A 15,599-nucleotide genomic window follows, 5' to 3' on the forward strand; every position below is an offset into this window, starting at 1 on the left:
ATAAATAGACCCAAAAACTGTCTGCAAAGCACAAAGCAGAATGTGTTGTTACTAAATTTTTAAACATGTTTTGTACTATATCAAGGAGTAATTAGAACTATATTTTGTTAAATCTTTTTAGTATGTTTTTTTTTATGAGTTTTCATTTTCATATATAAAATTCTATTCAAGTACTTATTCTTTTAATGGTAAATTGAAAATTTGTATTATTATTATTTGTTTTTTTTATTGTTTCTTTTTTCGTTGTTCAACTTTATAAATATGTATATGTATCATTTCTTGGGGGCTTTCACTCATGCTACTTGTTTCAATTTGGCCTACTTAATTTCAGGAAAATTATTTCCCCCCCCCCCCCCCCCAATTCATTAATACATTTTATAATTTATTTAGACTTTGTTTTATTTTAGGGTGATAATTAAGTTATTTTTTGTACCTGTTGGAATCTACAGCAGGAATTCTCATTTTTCAAATTCATACTTGTCTAGGCTCTACCAGTCAGGTTCTTGTACTACCTGTTGGGATCTACCGCAGGAATTCTCAGTTTTTAAAATTCATACTTGTCTGTGCTCTACCACTCAGGTTCTAAAAGTACCTGTTGGGATCTACCGCAGGTATTCTCATTTTTCAAACTGGAGGTTCTTAAAATTGCATAATTTAGACAATTAACTTTTTAATTGATTTAAAAATTATTTTGGATAGGTAGTGTTTTTCATTTGGTTATTTTTATTTGTTTTATTGTAAGTTTTAAAGAGTAGCCCCCTAGAAAGCCAAATGATACATTTATTATTATTTTCATATGTGTTCAGTATAATAGATTTAGAAATGATTGTGAATATATTAGTATACTGTGTATACAATGGTGTCTAAGTATATTAGTTTGTTGATAAAATTAGAATAGTTATTATAAAGTTTTGCGTATGATATCAAGTATCCAGTACGGCAGGATAAATGTTCCATTCTAGTTGAACATTTCCTTTTATACTCTAAGTATCTATAGTAGGATAGATAAATGTGGTATGATGCATGAGCCTAGTTATTGTCTATAAGGACACATCAACTGTTTTTGTGGTATGGTATATGAGACTTGTTAGGTTTTGGGTCGAGACTTCTACCGTACTTGTTCTATGTGGTATGGTACTTGAGACTTATTAATGTACTTTAGAAGACACTTACATTTCTATGTGGTATGGTATATGAGAATTGGTAGCATTTATTAGGAGACATCTATTGTTTCTTGTGGTATGGTATATGAGACTTGTTAGTGTTCTTTAGAAGACATCTACTGTTTAATTGGTATGGTATATTAGACTCGTCAGTGTTCAAGGAGACTTCTACTGTTCTGACAGTTATAGGTATAAATGCCACTTTAAGCACTATTGACTATTTCCAACAAAAACTTTAAATGTTTTGAGATTTTTTTTTATTAAATTTAACAATTTCTCTTGTGACAATTCAACAATGTTACACAAATTATGTTTTCAGTTTTATCGACAGATAGTTCTGTTTTCCAGTGATCTTCGTAAGGTAGCTGATACAAAGTCCAATGGTGTCTTCTCTTCCTGTAAAAACAGCAAAACATTAAAGTATTAGACATCATGACTCAAATTATTATATATGATTTATAACAACCAAATGAATATCCAAATAACAAAGTACAAAAGAAAGTAGTAATGCAAGAACTAATTATAATATATCAGCATTGTGTGTGTCTAACAGACTTTTTGCCATCTTATTCACCATCAAGATGACCTCAGAAGAATGTCTATAGTGATATGACCAGACATATATAAAAATAGAAGATGTGGTATGATTGACAATGAGACAACTCTCCACAACAGACCAAAATAAAACAGAAATTAACAATTATAGGTCACTGTAAGGCCTTCAACAATGAGCAAAGCCCATACTGCATAGTCAGCTATAAAAGCTATAAAGGCCCCGAAATGACAATGTAAAGCCATTCAAACGAGACAACTAACGGCCTTATTTATGTAAAAATTGAGCAAGATTCAAACATAAATTTAAATAGACAGACAAGCATAAAAACAGAGGTCAATTTCTAGTAAAAATATTTAAAACAGGCCCATTTTAGCTCACCTGGCCAAAGGGCCAAGTGAGCTTTTCTTATCACTTGGCGTCCTTCGTCTGTTGTTGTCGTCCAATCATCATCCACAATCATCATTGGGGTATCTAGTTTGAAAAATGTGTTCGGTAATCCGGCCAACCATCCAACATGGCAGACATCACTTAAAATAGTACATAGTACATGCAGTTTAAGGCAATCCTTTGTTGGGTTGCTGCCCCTTAATTGGTAATTTTTAGAAAATTTTGCAGCTTTTGTATATTTTCTTGATTTTTTTTTATAGATAACAGATGATACGGGGCGCCGAATGGGACTCTTGTGGTTTTGTACAAAATTCAATTCTGTCATAACAAAATCATTTTTGTCTTACAAAACTATGTGCTACAGATTTGTTTTGTGAGAACTTCAATTTTGTGATGACAAAATTCATTTGTGTAGACAAAATTCATTTTTGTCATGACAAAATTCATATTTGTCATGACAAAAGTCAATTTTGTCTTAAAGGTATGCAAATATAAACATATTTGCATACAAAATTGACTTTTGTTACCTGATATGGAAATTTAATCACAAAGGTCAATTGTGTACGGTAAGATTCAATTTTGTGAGACAAAATTGACTTTTGTGAAACAAAATTAACTTTTGTGAGACAAAATTGACTTTTGTGAGACAAAATTGACTTTTGTGAGACAAAATTGTCTTTTGTGAGACAAAATTCAATTTTGTCAATTTTGTTGAGACAAAATTCAATTTTGTCATTTTTGTTGAGACAAAATTCAATTTTGTCATTTTTGTTGAGACAAAAGTCAATTTTGTTAATTTTGTTGAGACAAAAGTCAATTTTGTAAATTTTGTAGAGACAAAAGTCAATTTTGTTAATTTTGTTGAGACAAAAGTCAATTTTGTCAATTTTGTTGAGACAAAAGTCAATTTTGTCAATTTTGTTGAGACAAAAGTCAATTTTGTGACGACAAAATTCATTTTTGTGATGACAAAATTCAATTTTGTAACAACAAAATTGACTTTTATGAGACAAAATTGACTTTCGTGAGACAAAATTGACTTTCGTGAGACAAAAATCAATTTTGTTAATTTTGTTGAGACAAAATTCAATTTTGTTATTTGTTGAGACAAAATTCAATTTTGTTAATTTTGTTGAGACAAAATTCAATTTTGTCAATTTTGTTGAGACAAAATTCAATTTTGTCAATTTTGTTGAGACAAAATTCAATTTTGTTAATTTTGTTGAGACAAAATTCAATTTTGTCAATTTTGTTGAGACAAAAGTAAATTTTGTCAATTTTGTTGAGACTAAAGTCAATTTTGTGTAACAAAAGTCAATTTTGTGTAACAAAAGTAATTTTTGTGTAACAAAAGTCATTTTTGTGTAACAAAAGTCAATTTTGTGTAACAAAAGTCAATTTTGTGTAACAAAAGTCAATTTTGTGTAACAAAAGTCATTTTTGTGTAACAAAAGTCAATTTTGTGTAACAAAAGTCAATTTTGTGTAACAAAAGTCGATTTTGTATCCAAATTAGTTCACAGAAACCAAACTAAACTAATTTAAATACAAAATTGACTTTTGTCGCTCAATTTTCAAATTAGGTAACAAAAGTCAAGTCTGTGTAACAAAAATGAATTTTGTCATGAAAAAGTGACTTTTGTCCGCTGATAGATAATTTTGTATGACAAAATTTCAAATTTGTAGTATGATACAATTAATTAATTTTAAAAGTTATATAGGGATCATGACTGATTTTGAATTACAACATTAGAAAATTGGCATTGCATTGTATAATTTTTCATCCTTCCCTTAAAACAAGAGTGCACACACTGAAATGTCTCGCCTTTTTTACTAATCATTGAAATTATGTTGATAGTCCTAAGTATAAAGCTTTATTAAAACTGTTACATAAACTTAACATTAACCAAGACAGCTTAACAAAGACTAATGAACCATGAAAATGAGGTCAAGGTCAGATGAACCATGCCAGGCAGACATGTACAGCTAACAATGCTTCCATACATTAAATATAGTTGACCTATTACTTATAGTTTAAAAAAAATAGACCAAAACACAAAAACTTAACACTGTGCAATGAACCGTAAAATTAAGGTCATGGTCAAATAAAACGTGCGGGACTGACATATAGATCATAAAATATTTCCATACACCAAATATAGTTGACCTTTGGCATATAATATTAGATAAAAAGACCAAAACTCAAAAACTTAACTATAACCACTGAACCATGAAAATGAGGTCATGGTCAAATGACATCTGGCCGCTAGACATGTACACCTTACAATCATTCCATACAACAAATATTGTAGACCTATTGCATAAAGTATAGGAAAATCAGACCAAAACACAAAAACTTAACTATAACCACTGAACCATGAAAATGAGGTGAAGGTCAGATGACACCTGCCAGTTGGACATGTACACCTTACAGTCCTTCTGTACACCGAATATACTAGTCCTATTGCTTATAGTATCTGAGATATGGACTTGACCACCGAAACTTAACCTTGTTCACTGATCCATTAAATGAGGTTGAGGTCAAGTGAAAACTGTCTGAAGGGCATGAGGACCTTGAAAGGTACCCACATACCAAATATAGTAATCCTATTACTTATAATAAGAGAGAATTCAACGTTACAAAAAATCTGATTTTTTTTTTCAAGTGGTCACTGAACCATGAAAATGAGGTCAAGGACATTGGACATGTGACTGACGGAAACTTCGTAACATGAGGCATCTAAATACAAAGTATGAAGCATACAGGTCTTCCAGCTTCTAAAATATAAAGCTTTTAAAATGTTAGCTAACGCCGCTGCCACCTTCGTAGCCGGATCACTTTCCCTATGTCGAGCTTTCTGCAACAAAAGTTGCAGGCTCGACAAAAATCATGAGTCAACTTTTTTATCAAGATTATCCCACTAAAAATATGTTCATGCACTAAACTGACTTTGTTTTACACTCATTTATTTTTAAACCTCGCATTTGCCTCGTGTGACTTTAGTATATTTTGTGTTTTAACTGTCCAGGCTTTGCAAATACACAATATGTATTTATCTATAACTACGATACTAATTTTCACAAAATACACTACCTTTACAATGCAAAATTAAAAACACTGTTTCAGCCCTGAAATTTTGTTTTTTTCAAAGATAGAAAAAATATTGAAATAATTTGATAAACTGGTGTTTTATAGTTTAGAAAATAATTCTGTAATATACTATAGTGAAACACTATACACAATATGAAAGTTTATGGATGTGAAAAGGTCAAGGCCACTTTTCATTTTGCTATGTCTTAAATGGAAAAAAATCAGAAGGTTCCAAATCAACGCTATTTTGTAATGGCAGCTCTTCATATAAGTAGTCAAAGTTGTCATTTTAACATCATTTATAGCCTATGCTTATAATTGAATCGTTTTTGTAGCATTCTATTGAATGAATATCAGAATATTTCTCCTTTTTGTCCTTATAGGTCTGACCTTTGACCTCAATTTCACAAAATTGTGACCACTCTGGATTTTTACGACCCAACTTTCCTTATTGTACACGTTTTCCTCTATCCATCGATATATAATTTAGGTGTGTGTTCTTCCGGACCATTAAAGTTTTAAAAAATGAACTCTGGTTGCAGTACTAATATAGGCATTGTAATGGATGGTGACACTTTAATAAAAATAAATCTAATCTTTATCCAAAGTTATTTAAATCAAAATTAGGTTTAATCAAGGTTTTATGTGTTTTGCCAGGCTTGAAATCTAGACAGTCCAGTGTGGTTATTTCTGACTCACCCAATCATCTTGATATAGTTTTTTATGATGTGATACATTTGATTATGATGTATGAAACAGTTTGAAACAGTTTCATACTTGAAATACCAGGTACTATGTTATAGTTATTTCAGTTAATACTGATGAAAGTGTTTGTTATTGAGAATTTAAGATGGGTGTAGATTATACATAACTGTAGACAGTTTTTAGATTTATTTATTTTTTAGATTTTAAATATCGTTTTTTCTTCATTTTTGTTTATTCAAGACGTTTATTTTATTTTACTTTATTTCATTCATTTATTTTTATATCTTTTTATTCATAAATCATTATTTAAATTAAAGGTGGGACATGTACAACCTGCATGAGTATTCAAAGGGGGTAGTAAAGAATTTAGAATGGGTGTGAAGCAAGTAAACAATCAAGTCAACTTTTGACAGGTAATCAATAAAATAATCCAGATCTCAAAATCAACGGGAGAGATCCGTTTGCGCCAAAGGTGCGTCCTTTTGCATCACAACTTTTTTTCACCAATGCTACGTTTGCGCCAAATGTTTTAAAATTACATGGTATCATTTGCACCAAAAATAAAACATACTATTGCGCCACTTATAAAAAAGAAGATGTGGTATGATTGCCAATGAGACAACTATCATGGCCACATAAGACCAAAATGACACAAACATTAACAACTATAGGTCACCGTACAGCCTTCAACAATGAGCAAAGCCCATACCGCATAGTCAGCTATAAAAGGCCCAGATAAGACAATGTAAAACAATTCAAACTAGAAAACTAACAGCCTTATTTATTTTTAAAAAATTAAGAAAATGTCTTCCATACTCTGTTTTTCGGACTTGGAACTGGCAGTTTACACGGAAAATAATTCCTTTACTGAAACATGTCTTCTGCTTACTGCTGCTACATGGGTACTTTTTAATTTAATGTAATGTAGTAGCTTGTAACTTCACTTTATTGTCCAAAAAAAACCAACATAGAAGGATGAAATGCATTGGCATATCTTTATTTTAAATATTCAGCAAAGTAATAATTTGTATGCTCCGAATATATGATTCTTTTTTAAGCCAATCATAAGAATAAATATATTTGAGATAGATATGTTTACAGGTAAAATTGGCGCAAATGAGTTCCGAATATTGGCGCAATTGATACATTTGGGAAAAAAAATTGGCGCAAATGATAACCCTGAAAAACAGTAATTGGCGCAAAAGGACTGCTGCCAAATAAACATGATCAATAAAAATATTATTAATTTATATAAATGTTTGATCTCTAATTTCTTCTGTTCCATTATATTCCAATTATTTCTTGAACATTAGCTTGAATATACTTAGATAAATATTGATTTTAAAAGGGATCTTTAATCAATAACTGGCTTTCCTTTTATAAAATTAATAAATGTTAATTACATGATAAAAGCTCTTACTATTTCATTGTTCATGCAATTAAAAAAAAAAATTGCTTAAGGTGGTACCCAACATTTTCACTGAAATTTATTTGGCTCGTTTAATTTTCATAAAATTTTGACAAAGTATTTACTATGACCCTTTAACAAAAATATATAAATTTCAAAAATTTTGTAGAACCCATTTTATCTGAAAAATTACACTGGTTATATCAGTGGTGTATATAGCAGTTTGACAAACACTTATTTTGATTACTGAGAAGCTTACAATTCCCTTAACAACACAATGTAATTAAAATGTTTAGCTGACTTTAGAGGTATCACCTTGTAGTCTTAGGTACCACCTTAAACAATTATCTTTATTATTTTTTGTTTTATCTTATAACAGTCTTAAATGGAGATTAAAAACATGGAATAATCATATCAAAGGATTTAACTTTAAACGAGTAAGACTTCTAAAAAAATTCAACAATTTTTCCCCTTTTCCCCCTGATTTTGGGGGATGAAAAAGGGTGCAAACTATACATAACTGCTTATATACTCGGCCAATTACGGTACATACATTTGAAATAAATTTTCAAAATGCTATTTTTTTTTTAATAATTTACTGTATTGTCCAGGCGAGGTCATATATGCCAATTGAGTTTTGGTTAATTCTATTACTTCTATTAGCAAAAATCACACAAATTAATTTCTGTTAAGGTACCTTATTAAGTGCAGCAATATCAGCACCCCGATCTACCAACAGTTGAGCCACTTCACCTCTTTCTTCTTCACATGCCCAGTGTCTATTTAAAAGAGAAATATACATTGATTTGGACAATTCAACAAGAAATATTTATGAGCCATTAAAATTTACACATATGGAACCTACGAAACACCTACTCACTACTTTTTACATTATATAAAGGACATTTAGGCTGGGTAAGGAACTATTTTAAATTTTTACTTAAACATAACAAGAGTGCACACTGAAATTCTTACCTTCATTTCTAACCATTGATTTCATGTTGATATTCCTAAAAATACAGCTTTCTTTCAACTTTCACATAAACATAACATGAAAATGAGGTCAAGGTCAGATAAACCAAAATGAAAATACATGTACAACTTATAATCAATTCAAACACGCTTAAAATATAGTTGATCTATTGCACAAAGTATCTAAGAAAACATTATATTGATCAGTGAACCCTGAAAAAAGAGGGGAAGGTCACTGACACAGACAGACATGTACATCTTTTAATCATTACATGCTTTAGATATAGTTGACCTAGTGCATATAGTATCTAGGAAACAAAATTAACCATGAAAACTTGCGATTAACCAATGAACCATGAAATTATGATCACAGTCAGATGATAATTGCCAGACAGACATATGCAACTTACAATCATTCTATACACTGAATATAGCTGACCTATTGCATACTGTATTAGAAAAACAAACCATAACACAATAAAAAATTTCGCTGGGGTCAGCCTGATACAACCTTAGAGGTTGAACCCTGAAAAGTTTGGGCAAGTTTTGACACAACATTTAAGCTTGATACTGTCTGAATTCGAAATGTGATAAAATGTTTTACATTTTATAGGTTTCTGACACAATAAATGTGGTCAAAGATCTTTATATTGTGCAATTAAAGATTTCTTTCAAAAACTTTCCCAAAAATTGAAATTTCGTAAATATTGAAGAAAAAAAGTATGGTCCCCCCAAAAAATTGGAACGGGGGCCCCCTTCTTTGGAGTATTAACCCCCAAACTCAATCCCAGCTTTTTCTTTGTGGTATGGAACAATTTAAGAGAGGCCCATATACTTAAACACAAGTTATTGTCTGTGAACTAGAAAAGATGCTTGGTTTTTCTGGTCCCCTTTTTTGCCCCTAATTCCTGCATGTTAGGAACAATTACCCCCAAACTCAATCCCAACCTTCCCTTTGTGATATGGAACCTTATGGTACAATTGTAGAGAGATCCATACACTAACACACAAGTTATTGTCCGAAACTACAACCAGATTTTCCGCAGGGCCCAGCTTTATACGACTGCAGAGGTCAAACCCTGAACAGTAGTGGCAAGTATGGACAAAACATTCAAGCTTGATACAGTGCTAAATTTAGATTGTGATTTAAAAGTTGACACAGCAAAGGTTTCTAACACAGAATGAATGTGGTCTAATGACCTTTTTTTTGCTTTTTTGCTTTTGAGGAATACACTTTGCTGTTGAATATTAATCCCCTCAAAAAAATATTTGAAGAAAGATTCTTTTTATATTCTAAAATCTCAAATGAGAAAAATCCCCCCCCCCCATTTTTTTTCACCTCACCCTTTCATGGGTTCCAAAAATAATCTCAATTCAAATTTCTATAAATGGAGTTAGCAACAATAACAACTCATTTAAATACATCATAAATAATTATTATTATAATAAAAAACAACGACACAGTTGTAGACAATACCGATTGCAACATTGTAGCATTATTAAAACCCAAAAATTTGTTTGCAGTCGTATAAAAACTTTAACCACTGAACCATGAAAATTAGGTCAAGGTCAGATGACACTTGCCAGTTGAACATGTACACCTTTCAATCATTTAATACAACAAATATAGTAGACTGATTGTTTATCCTTTGGATTCAATAATGTTTGTTGGATATTAATTTTTCATGTATTTCATGTGGAGAGGGGAACCAAGAATTCAAATGTTCAACCAATTACAAATTGTCTAAAGAAATGTATGCAGACTTTACCAAAATCACGAAATTAAAAATCCACGAAAATAAATGTATCCACAGTAGTATTAGAGATATGGACTTGACCACAAAAACTTAACCTTCTTCACAGATCCATGAAATGAGGTGATAACTGTCTCATGGACATGAGGACCTTGCAATGGTAATCAAAGGTACGAGGATTATAATTAAGTACGCCAGACACATTCATCTACATAAGACTTATAAGGGAAGCTCATGTCAAAATATTTTTAAAGCCAGACAAGTACAAAGTTGAAGAGCATCCGAAAACGGCCATGTTTTCCAGTCTTGTCCTAAACTGAAAGTGTTTGTCCTAAACGTGGAATTGGGATTTAGGACAAATTTTATTTTTTGATAAAAGTAATTTCAATCATTACTTTGAGATTGAGTTTCTAACTTGCCATTTTGAACTTGTTTTTGTTTTGGTATCCTTTCCTGTAATTTGGTGTGGTCACGTTTCTCCAACATTTTATATTTTTATGTACTGGTACAGGTAATTTAAGGAATTTCTTGATTGAGAATCGTGATTTTTTTACATTGGGGATTAACTTATTGAACAAGTAATTAGAGTTACAGTAAATCCCGCTAAAATGAACTTTTTAATGATATATATATTAATAATTGAACATGTAATTAGAGTTACAGTAAATCCCGCTAAAATGAACTTTTTAATGATATATTAATAATTGAACATGTAATTAGAGTTACAGTAAATTCTGCTAAAATGAACTTTTTAATGATATATTAATAATATTAAATGAAAAAGTCAAAATTATAAATATATATAACTTTAATGCATCAAAGAGCATTAAAATAACATCTATAATACAAACAACAGAATCATTTTTCTTTATAAACAATATAAACACTATAATAGACAAATACTTTTGAAAATCTTGAAACACTGTATTTTAACCAAATGAATATTAATACCAAATGAACGTAAAAATTAGAATATATATATTTATTGTATGGAAGACTTCAAGAGCACTATAAATATCACAAGAACAGAATCATTTATAGACAATGTATATAAGCACTACTAGACAAATATTCAACCAGGTATGTACAATAATAACATAAATCAGACACAAAAGCTATATTTTTAAATACAACAAGTCATGTAATTAAATCATAAATTTGCACAGGAAAATGCATTAAATTAGAGTTACATAAAATTTTAAAATTGAACGACATGATTGTTATTATGAATGTACTTTACAAAAATATTGAGTGTATTTACAAATTGTCAATACTACATGTATACACTTCAAACTACTGTCGAATTTCCACATGGAGGAGGAAGGTTGCTTGGTCAGCGTAGTCCTGGGTAAGTTCACCTTGAAGAAAGCGTACCTTCAGTGTTGCTAGTCTATTGTTGATATTTCTGTATTTCAAAGATGTTGGTCGCTGAGTCCCGCCTGCTGCTACTTGGATCTGGTTGGCTTCTGTGTTGGCTTGTGTCTTCTTAAGGGCATACGATACAGTGACAGGGAAGGTGATGACGTTGCTAACGTAATTAGTTATTTTCGCGACGTCAAACTGTGACATATCGGGAAAAGATACATTTTTCGACTGATTTTTATCATTCAAACTGATTTAATTTGAAAACGAGTTCATGGACCCCTATTTTTCAAAACGGCATTTGGTTTCATTTTGTAGGGAGATTATGTGACCTAAATTTTATAAAACTGTAAATAGAGGATTTTTTTTAATTGTGACAAACATGCAGTAAAAATTACGTTTTTTCCTCAATTCATGAACATTTGATAAATATGAGTCATTTCTGAATAAAAAAATGCATATTTTTTAAAGGTATTTATAAAATACAGAAATTACCGATTATTTAACAAAAAACAATTTGTTTTTATCTTTTATAACAAAAAAGTTATGTCTTTCTTTCGAAAAAGAAATTACGGCCACAAATCTGAATTTCGAGCAAATATACAAACTTTCGACTTCATTTTACGCAAAAAGTAGCACATGAAGGTATATTTTTTTATTACATATTTGATATAATCAGGTAAAAAATAGCCTATATGCAAATTTTCATGAACTTTTAAATACAGGATCAAAACTGTATCGTATGCCCTTAAGGATTTCAATCAAGATGTAGATGTTTCGGGGTGCATGATTGACGTGCTTCTTGAGTTTACTGTGTCATCCCTCTAAATGGTAGTTGGTGCGTGATCCTTCGTTGCTGAAATGGTTCCAGTGTTGGCAGTTGTATCCTTCTACCCAGTACTCTGTGACATAGTTGGCAAAAGCGGTCGTGTTGATGGTGATCTCTTCTGCATCTTCTAGTGCTGTAAACCAAACATCCTCAACTAGCTGTGGTCGGACAAGTGGTAATACTGCTGCACTTCTTACTAGTAGTCGTAGGTCTTCAGTTTCTTGTAAGTGGTGGCGAATCGAAGATTCTGTGTCTTCCTCCATACTGAGCATATATAAAGCTAACTGAATTTTGTTCACATTGTTTGGTATAGATCTGAACAAGTACTCTCACTTTATGAAGAGAAGTGTTCAGTTTGTTTGGCTTGGCTTTGCCACAATAATGGTACAAAATTGAAATAATTATTTTATAATTAAAGTATTTATATAGTATTAATAGACAACTTTCGAGTTCAATGCATTTCCGTCAAAAACTCTGGTATTAGTGAACGTCATTTGTGCGTTTAGGGTTGGAAAACTATAATTCTATATTGTACAAATTATTCAGCAAATTGAATTTTCAAAATTGAAAATCAACACTGCTGTCATTAGGGAATTGTCTTTAAAAACCTACCAAACAAACCTTATTTCTAGTTTATCCTGCACAATGATGATCACTAAGACGCTTGATGAACGTTAATAGTGCAGGGATACAGGCGACCACCCCCTCATCTGGTAAATGACGTCATAAAGGCGTGTATAATTGACGAGTTTTTTCCAGTGACGGATGGAACTCACAAGTGATCTATTAAGTGTCATGTTTAATTGTTATATATAAAAAATTATTCATAAATATTTTTATGATCATAATTGACTGATTTCTACTACAAATTAATAAACAAAAATATCATTTTTTAGTTTTTAAGATATAAGTGCTTTTCAAATGGATAAATATTTTAATAAAAGATAAAAATCGGGAAAAAAATCATATTTTTTTTTCTTCTTCTTAATTCCATTAATATTTTATTTTGCTGAATTTTCTTTATTATTTTACATTTATTATCAAAACAAGAGTGCACACGCTGAAATGTCTCGCCTTCTGTACTTATCATTGATATTATGTTGATAGTCCTAAGCTGTTTTAAAAGTATAAAGCTTTATTTCAACTGTCACATAAACTTAACATTAATTAAGATAACTAAACAAAGACCAATGAACCTTGAAAATGAGGTCAAGGTCAGATGAACCATGCCAGACAGACATGTACAGCTAACAATGCTTCTATACAACATATATAGTTGACCTATTACTTATAGTTGAAGGAAAATAGACCAAAACACAACCAGATGCTCCGCAGGGCGTAGCTTTATACGACCGCAGAGGTTGAACCCTGAACGGTTGGGGCAAGTATGGACACAACATTCAAGCTGGATTCCGCTCTAAATTTGGATTGTGATTAAATAGTTGACACAGCATAGGTTTCTGACACAGAATGAGTGTATTCAAATGAACTTAAAATTTTTGTTTTCTCTTAGAGCAATTCACTATGCTGTTGAATATTAATCCTCTCAAAAAAATGTTTGAAGAAATTTTCTTTTTATTTATGAAATTTCAAATGAGAAAAAATGAACCCAATTTTTTAATCACATCCCCCTTTCCTTTATTCCAAAACTAATTTCAATTAAAATATTCTAATGGAGTTTGCAACAATTACTACTCATTTAAATACATCATAAAATATTAAGATGTAAAAAAAACTGCTTGTTATCACTGAATGGTAAAGATTATTTAAATTTATCAGTTGGTAGTAAAAAGTGAATATACATTGTATATTGTATATAACAAAGATTTAAGTTGATTCTGGACAAAGAAAGATAACTCCAATTAAAAAAAATTCTTGCAGATATTTCTTGCTTACTATACTGGACAAAGAAAGATAACTCTTAATTAAAAAAAAATTTGCTATTTCACAATATTGTGAAATAAGATATTTCTTGCCATTGCACAATACTGTGCAATTGAAAAGACTTGCTATTGCACAATACTTAATATAATAATTGTAGATCCTGATTTGGACCAACTTGAAAACTGGGCCCATAATCAAAAATCTAAGTACATGTTTAGATTCAGCATATCAAAGAGGCCCAAGAATTTAATTTTTGTTAAAATCAAACTTAGTTTAATTTTGGACCCTTTGCACTTTAATTTAGACCAATTTTAAAACTGGACCAAAAATTAAGAATCTACATACACAGTTAGATTTGGCATATCAAAGAACCCCAATTATTCAATTTTTGATGAAATCAAACAATGTTTAATTTTGGACCTCGATTTGGGCCAACTTGAAAACTGGGCCAATAATCAAAAATCTAAGTACATATTTAGATTCAGCATATCAAAGAACCCCAAGGTTTCAATTTTTGTTAAAATCAAACTAAGTTTAATTTTGGACCCTTTGGACCTTAATGTAGACCAATTTGAAAACGGGACCAAAAATTAAGAATCTACATTCACAGTTAGATTCGGCATATTAAAGAACCCCAATTATTCAATTTTGATGAAATCAAACAAAGTTAAATTTTGGACCCTTTGGGCCCCTTTTTCCTTAACTGTTGGGACCAAAACTCCCAAAATCAATACCAACCTTCCTTTTATAGTCATAAACCTTGTGTTTAAATTTCATAGATTTCTATTTACTTATACTAACGCTATGGTGCGAAAACCAAGAAAAATGCTTATTTGGGTCCCTTTTTGGCCCCTAATTCCTAAACTGTTGGGACCGAAACTCCCAAAATCAATACCAACCTTCCTTTTGTGGTCATAAACATTGTGTTTAAATTTCATTGATTTCTATTTACTTTAACTAAAGTTATTGTGCGAAAACCAAGAATAATGCTTATTTGGGCCCTTTTTTGGCCCCTTATTCCTAAACTGTTGAAACCAAAACTCCCAAAATCAATCCCAACCTTTCTTTTGTGGTCATAAACCTTGTGTCAAAATTTCATAGATTTCTATTAACTTAAACTAAAGTTATAGTGCGAAAACCAAGAAAATGCTTATTTGGGCCCTTTTTGGCCCCTAATTCCTAAAATGTTGGGACCAAAACTCCCAAAATCAATACCAGCCTTCCTTTTATGGTCATAAACCTTGTGTTAAAATTTCATAGATTTCTATTCACTTTTACTAAAGTTAGAGTGCGAAAACTAAAAGTATTCGGACGACGACGACGACGACGACGCCGACGACGACGACGACGACGCCAACGTGATAGCAATATACGACGAAATTTTTTTCAAAATTTGCGGTCGTATAAAAACTTAACACTGTGCAATGAACCGTGAAAATGAGGTCATGGTCAAATATAACCTGCTCAACTGACATGAAGATCATAAAAT

General features: G+C 31.0%; 1 protein-coding gene across 1 annotated transcript in view; it reads right to left on the reverse strand.

Annotated features, from left to right (window-relative positions):
• Nucleotides 1-1,403: 1,403 nt before the first annotated feature.
• The window catches only part of LOC134724966 (26S proteasome non-ATPase regulatory subunit 10-like), an 83,860-nt gene continuing 69,664 nt past the window's right edge, over nucleotides 1,404-15,599 (reverse strand). Inside the window, exons 5-6 of the mRNA XM_063588385.1 lie at nucleotides 8,007-8,088; nucleotides 1,404-1,559 (exon numbers count right to left, since the gene is read on the reverse strand). Coding sequence (XP_063444455.1) covers nucleotides 1,485-1,559; nucleotides 8,007-8,088 — 157 coding nt within the window. The 3' untranslated portion in view covers nucleotides 1,404-1,484. The remainder of the gene's footprint in view (nucleotides 1,560-8,006; nucleotides 8,089-15,599) is intronic.

The sequence above is a fragment of the Mytilus trossulus genome, chromosome 7, assembly GCF_036588685.1.
Source record: "Mytilus trossulus isolate FHL-02 chromosome 7, PNRI_Mtr1.1.1.hap1, whole genome shotgun sequence".
NCBI classification, from domain to species: domain Eukaryota; kingdom Metazoa; phylum Mollusca; class Bivalvia; order Mytilida; family Mytilidae; genus Mytilus; species Mytilus trossulus.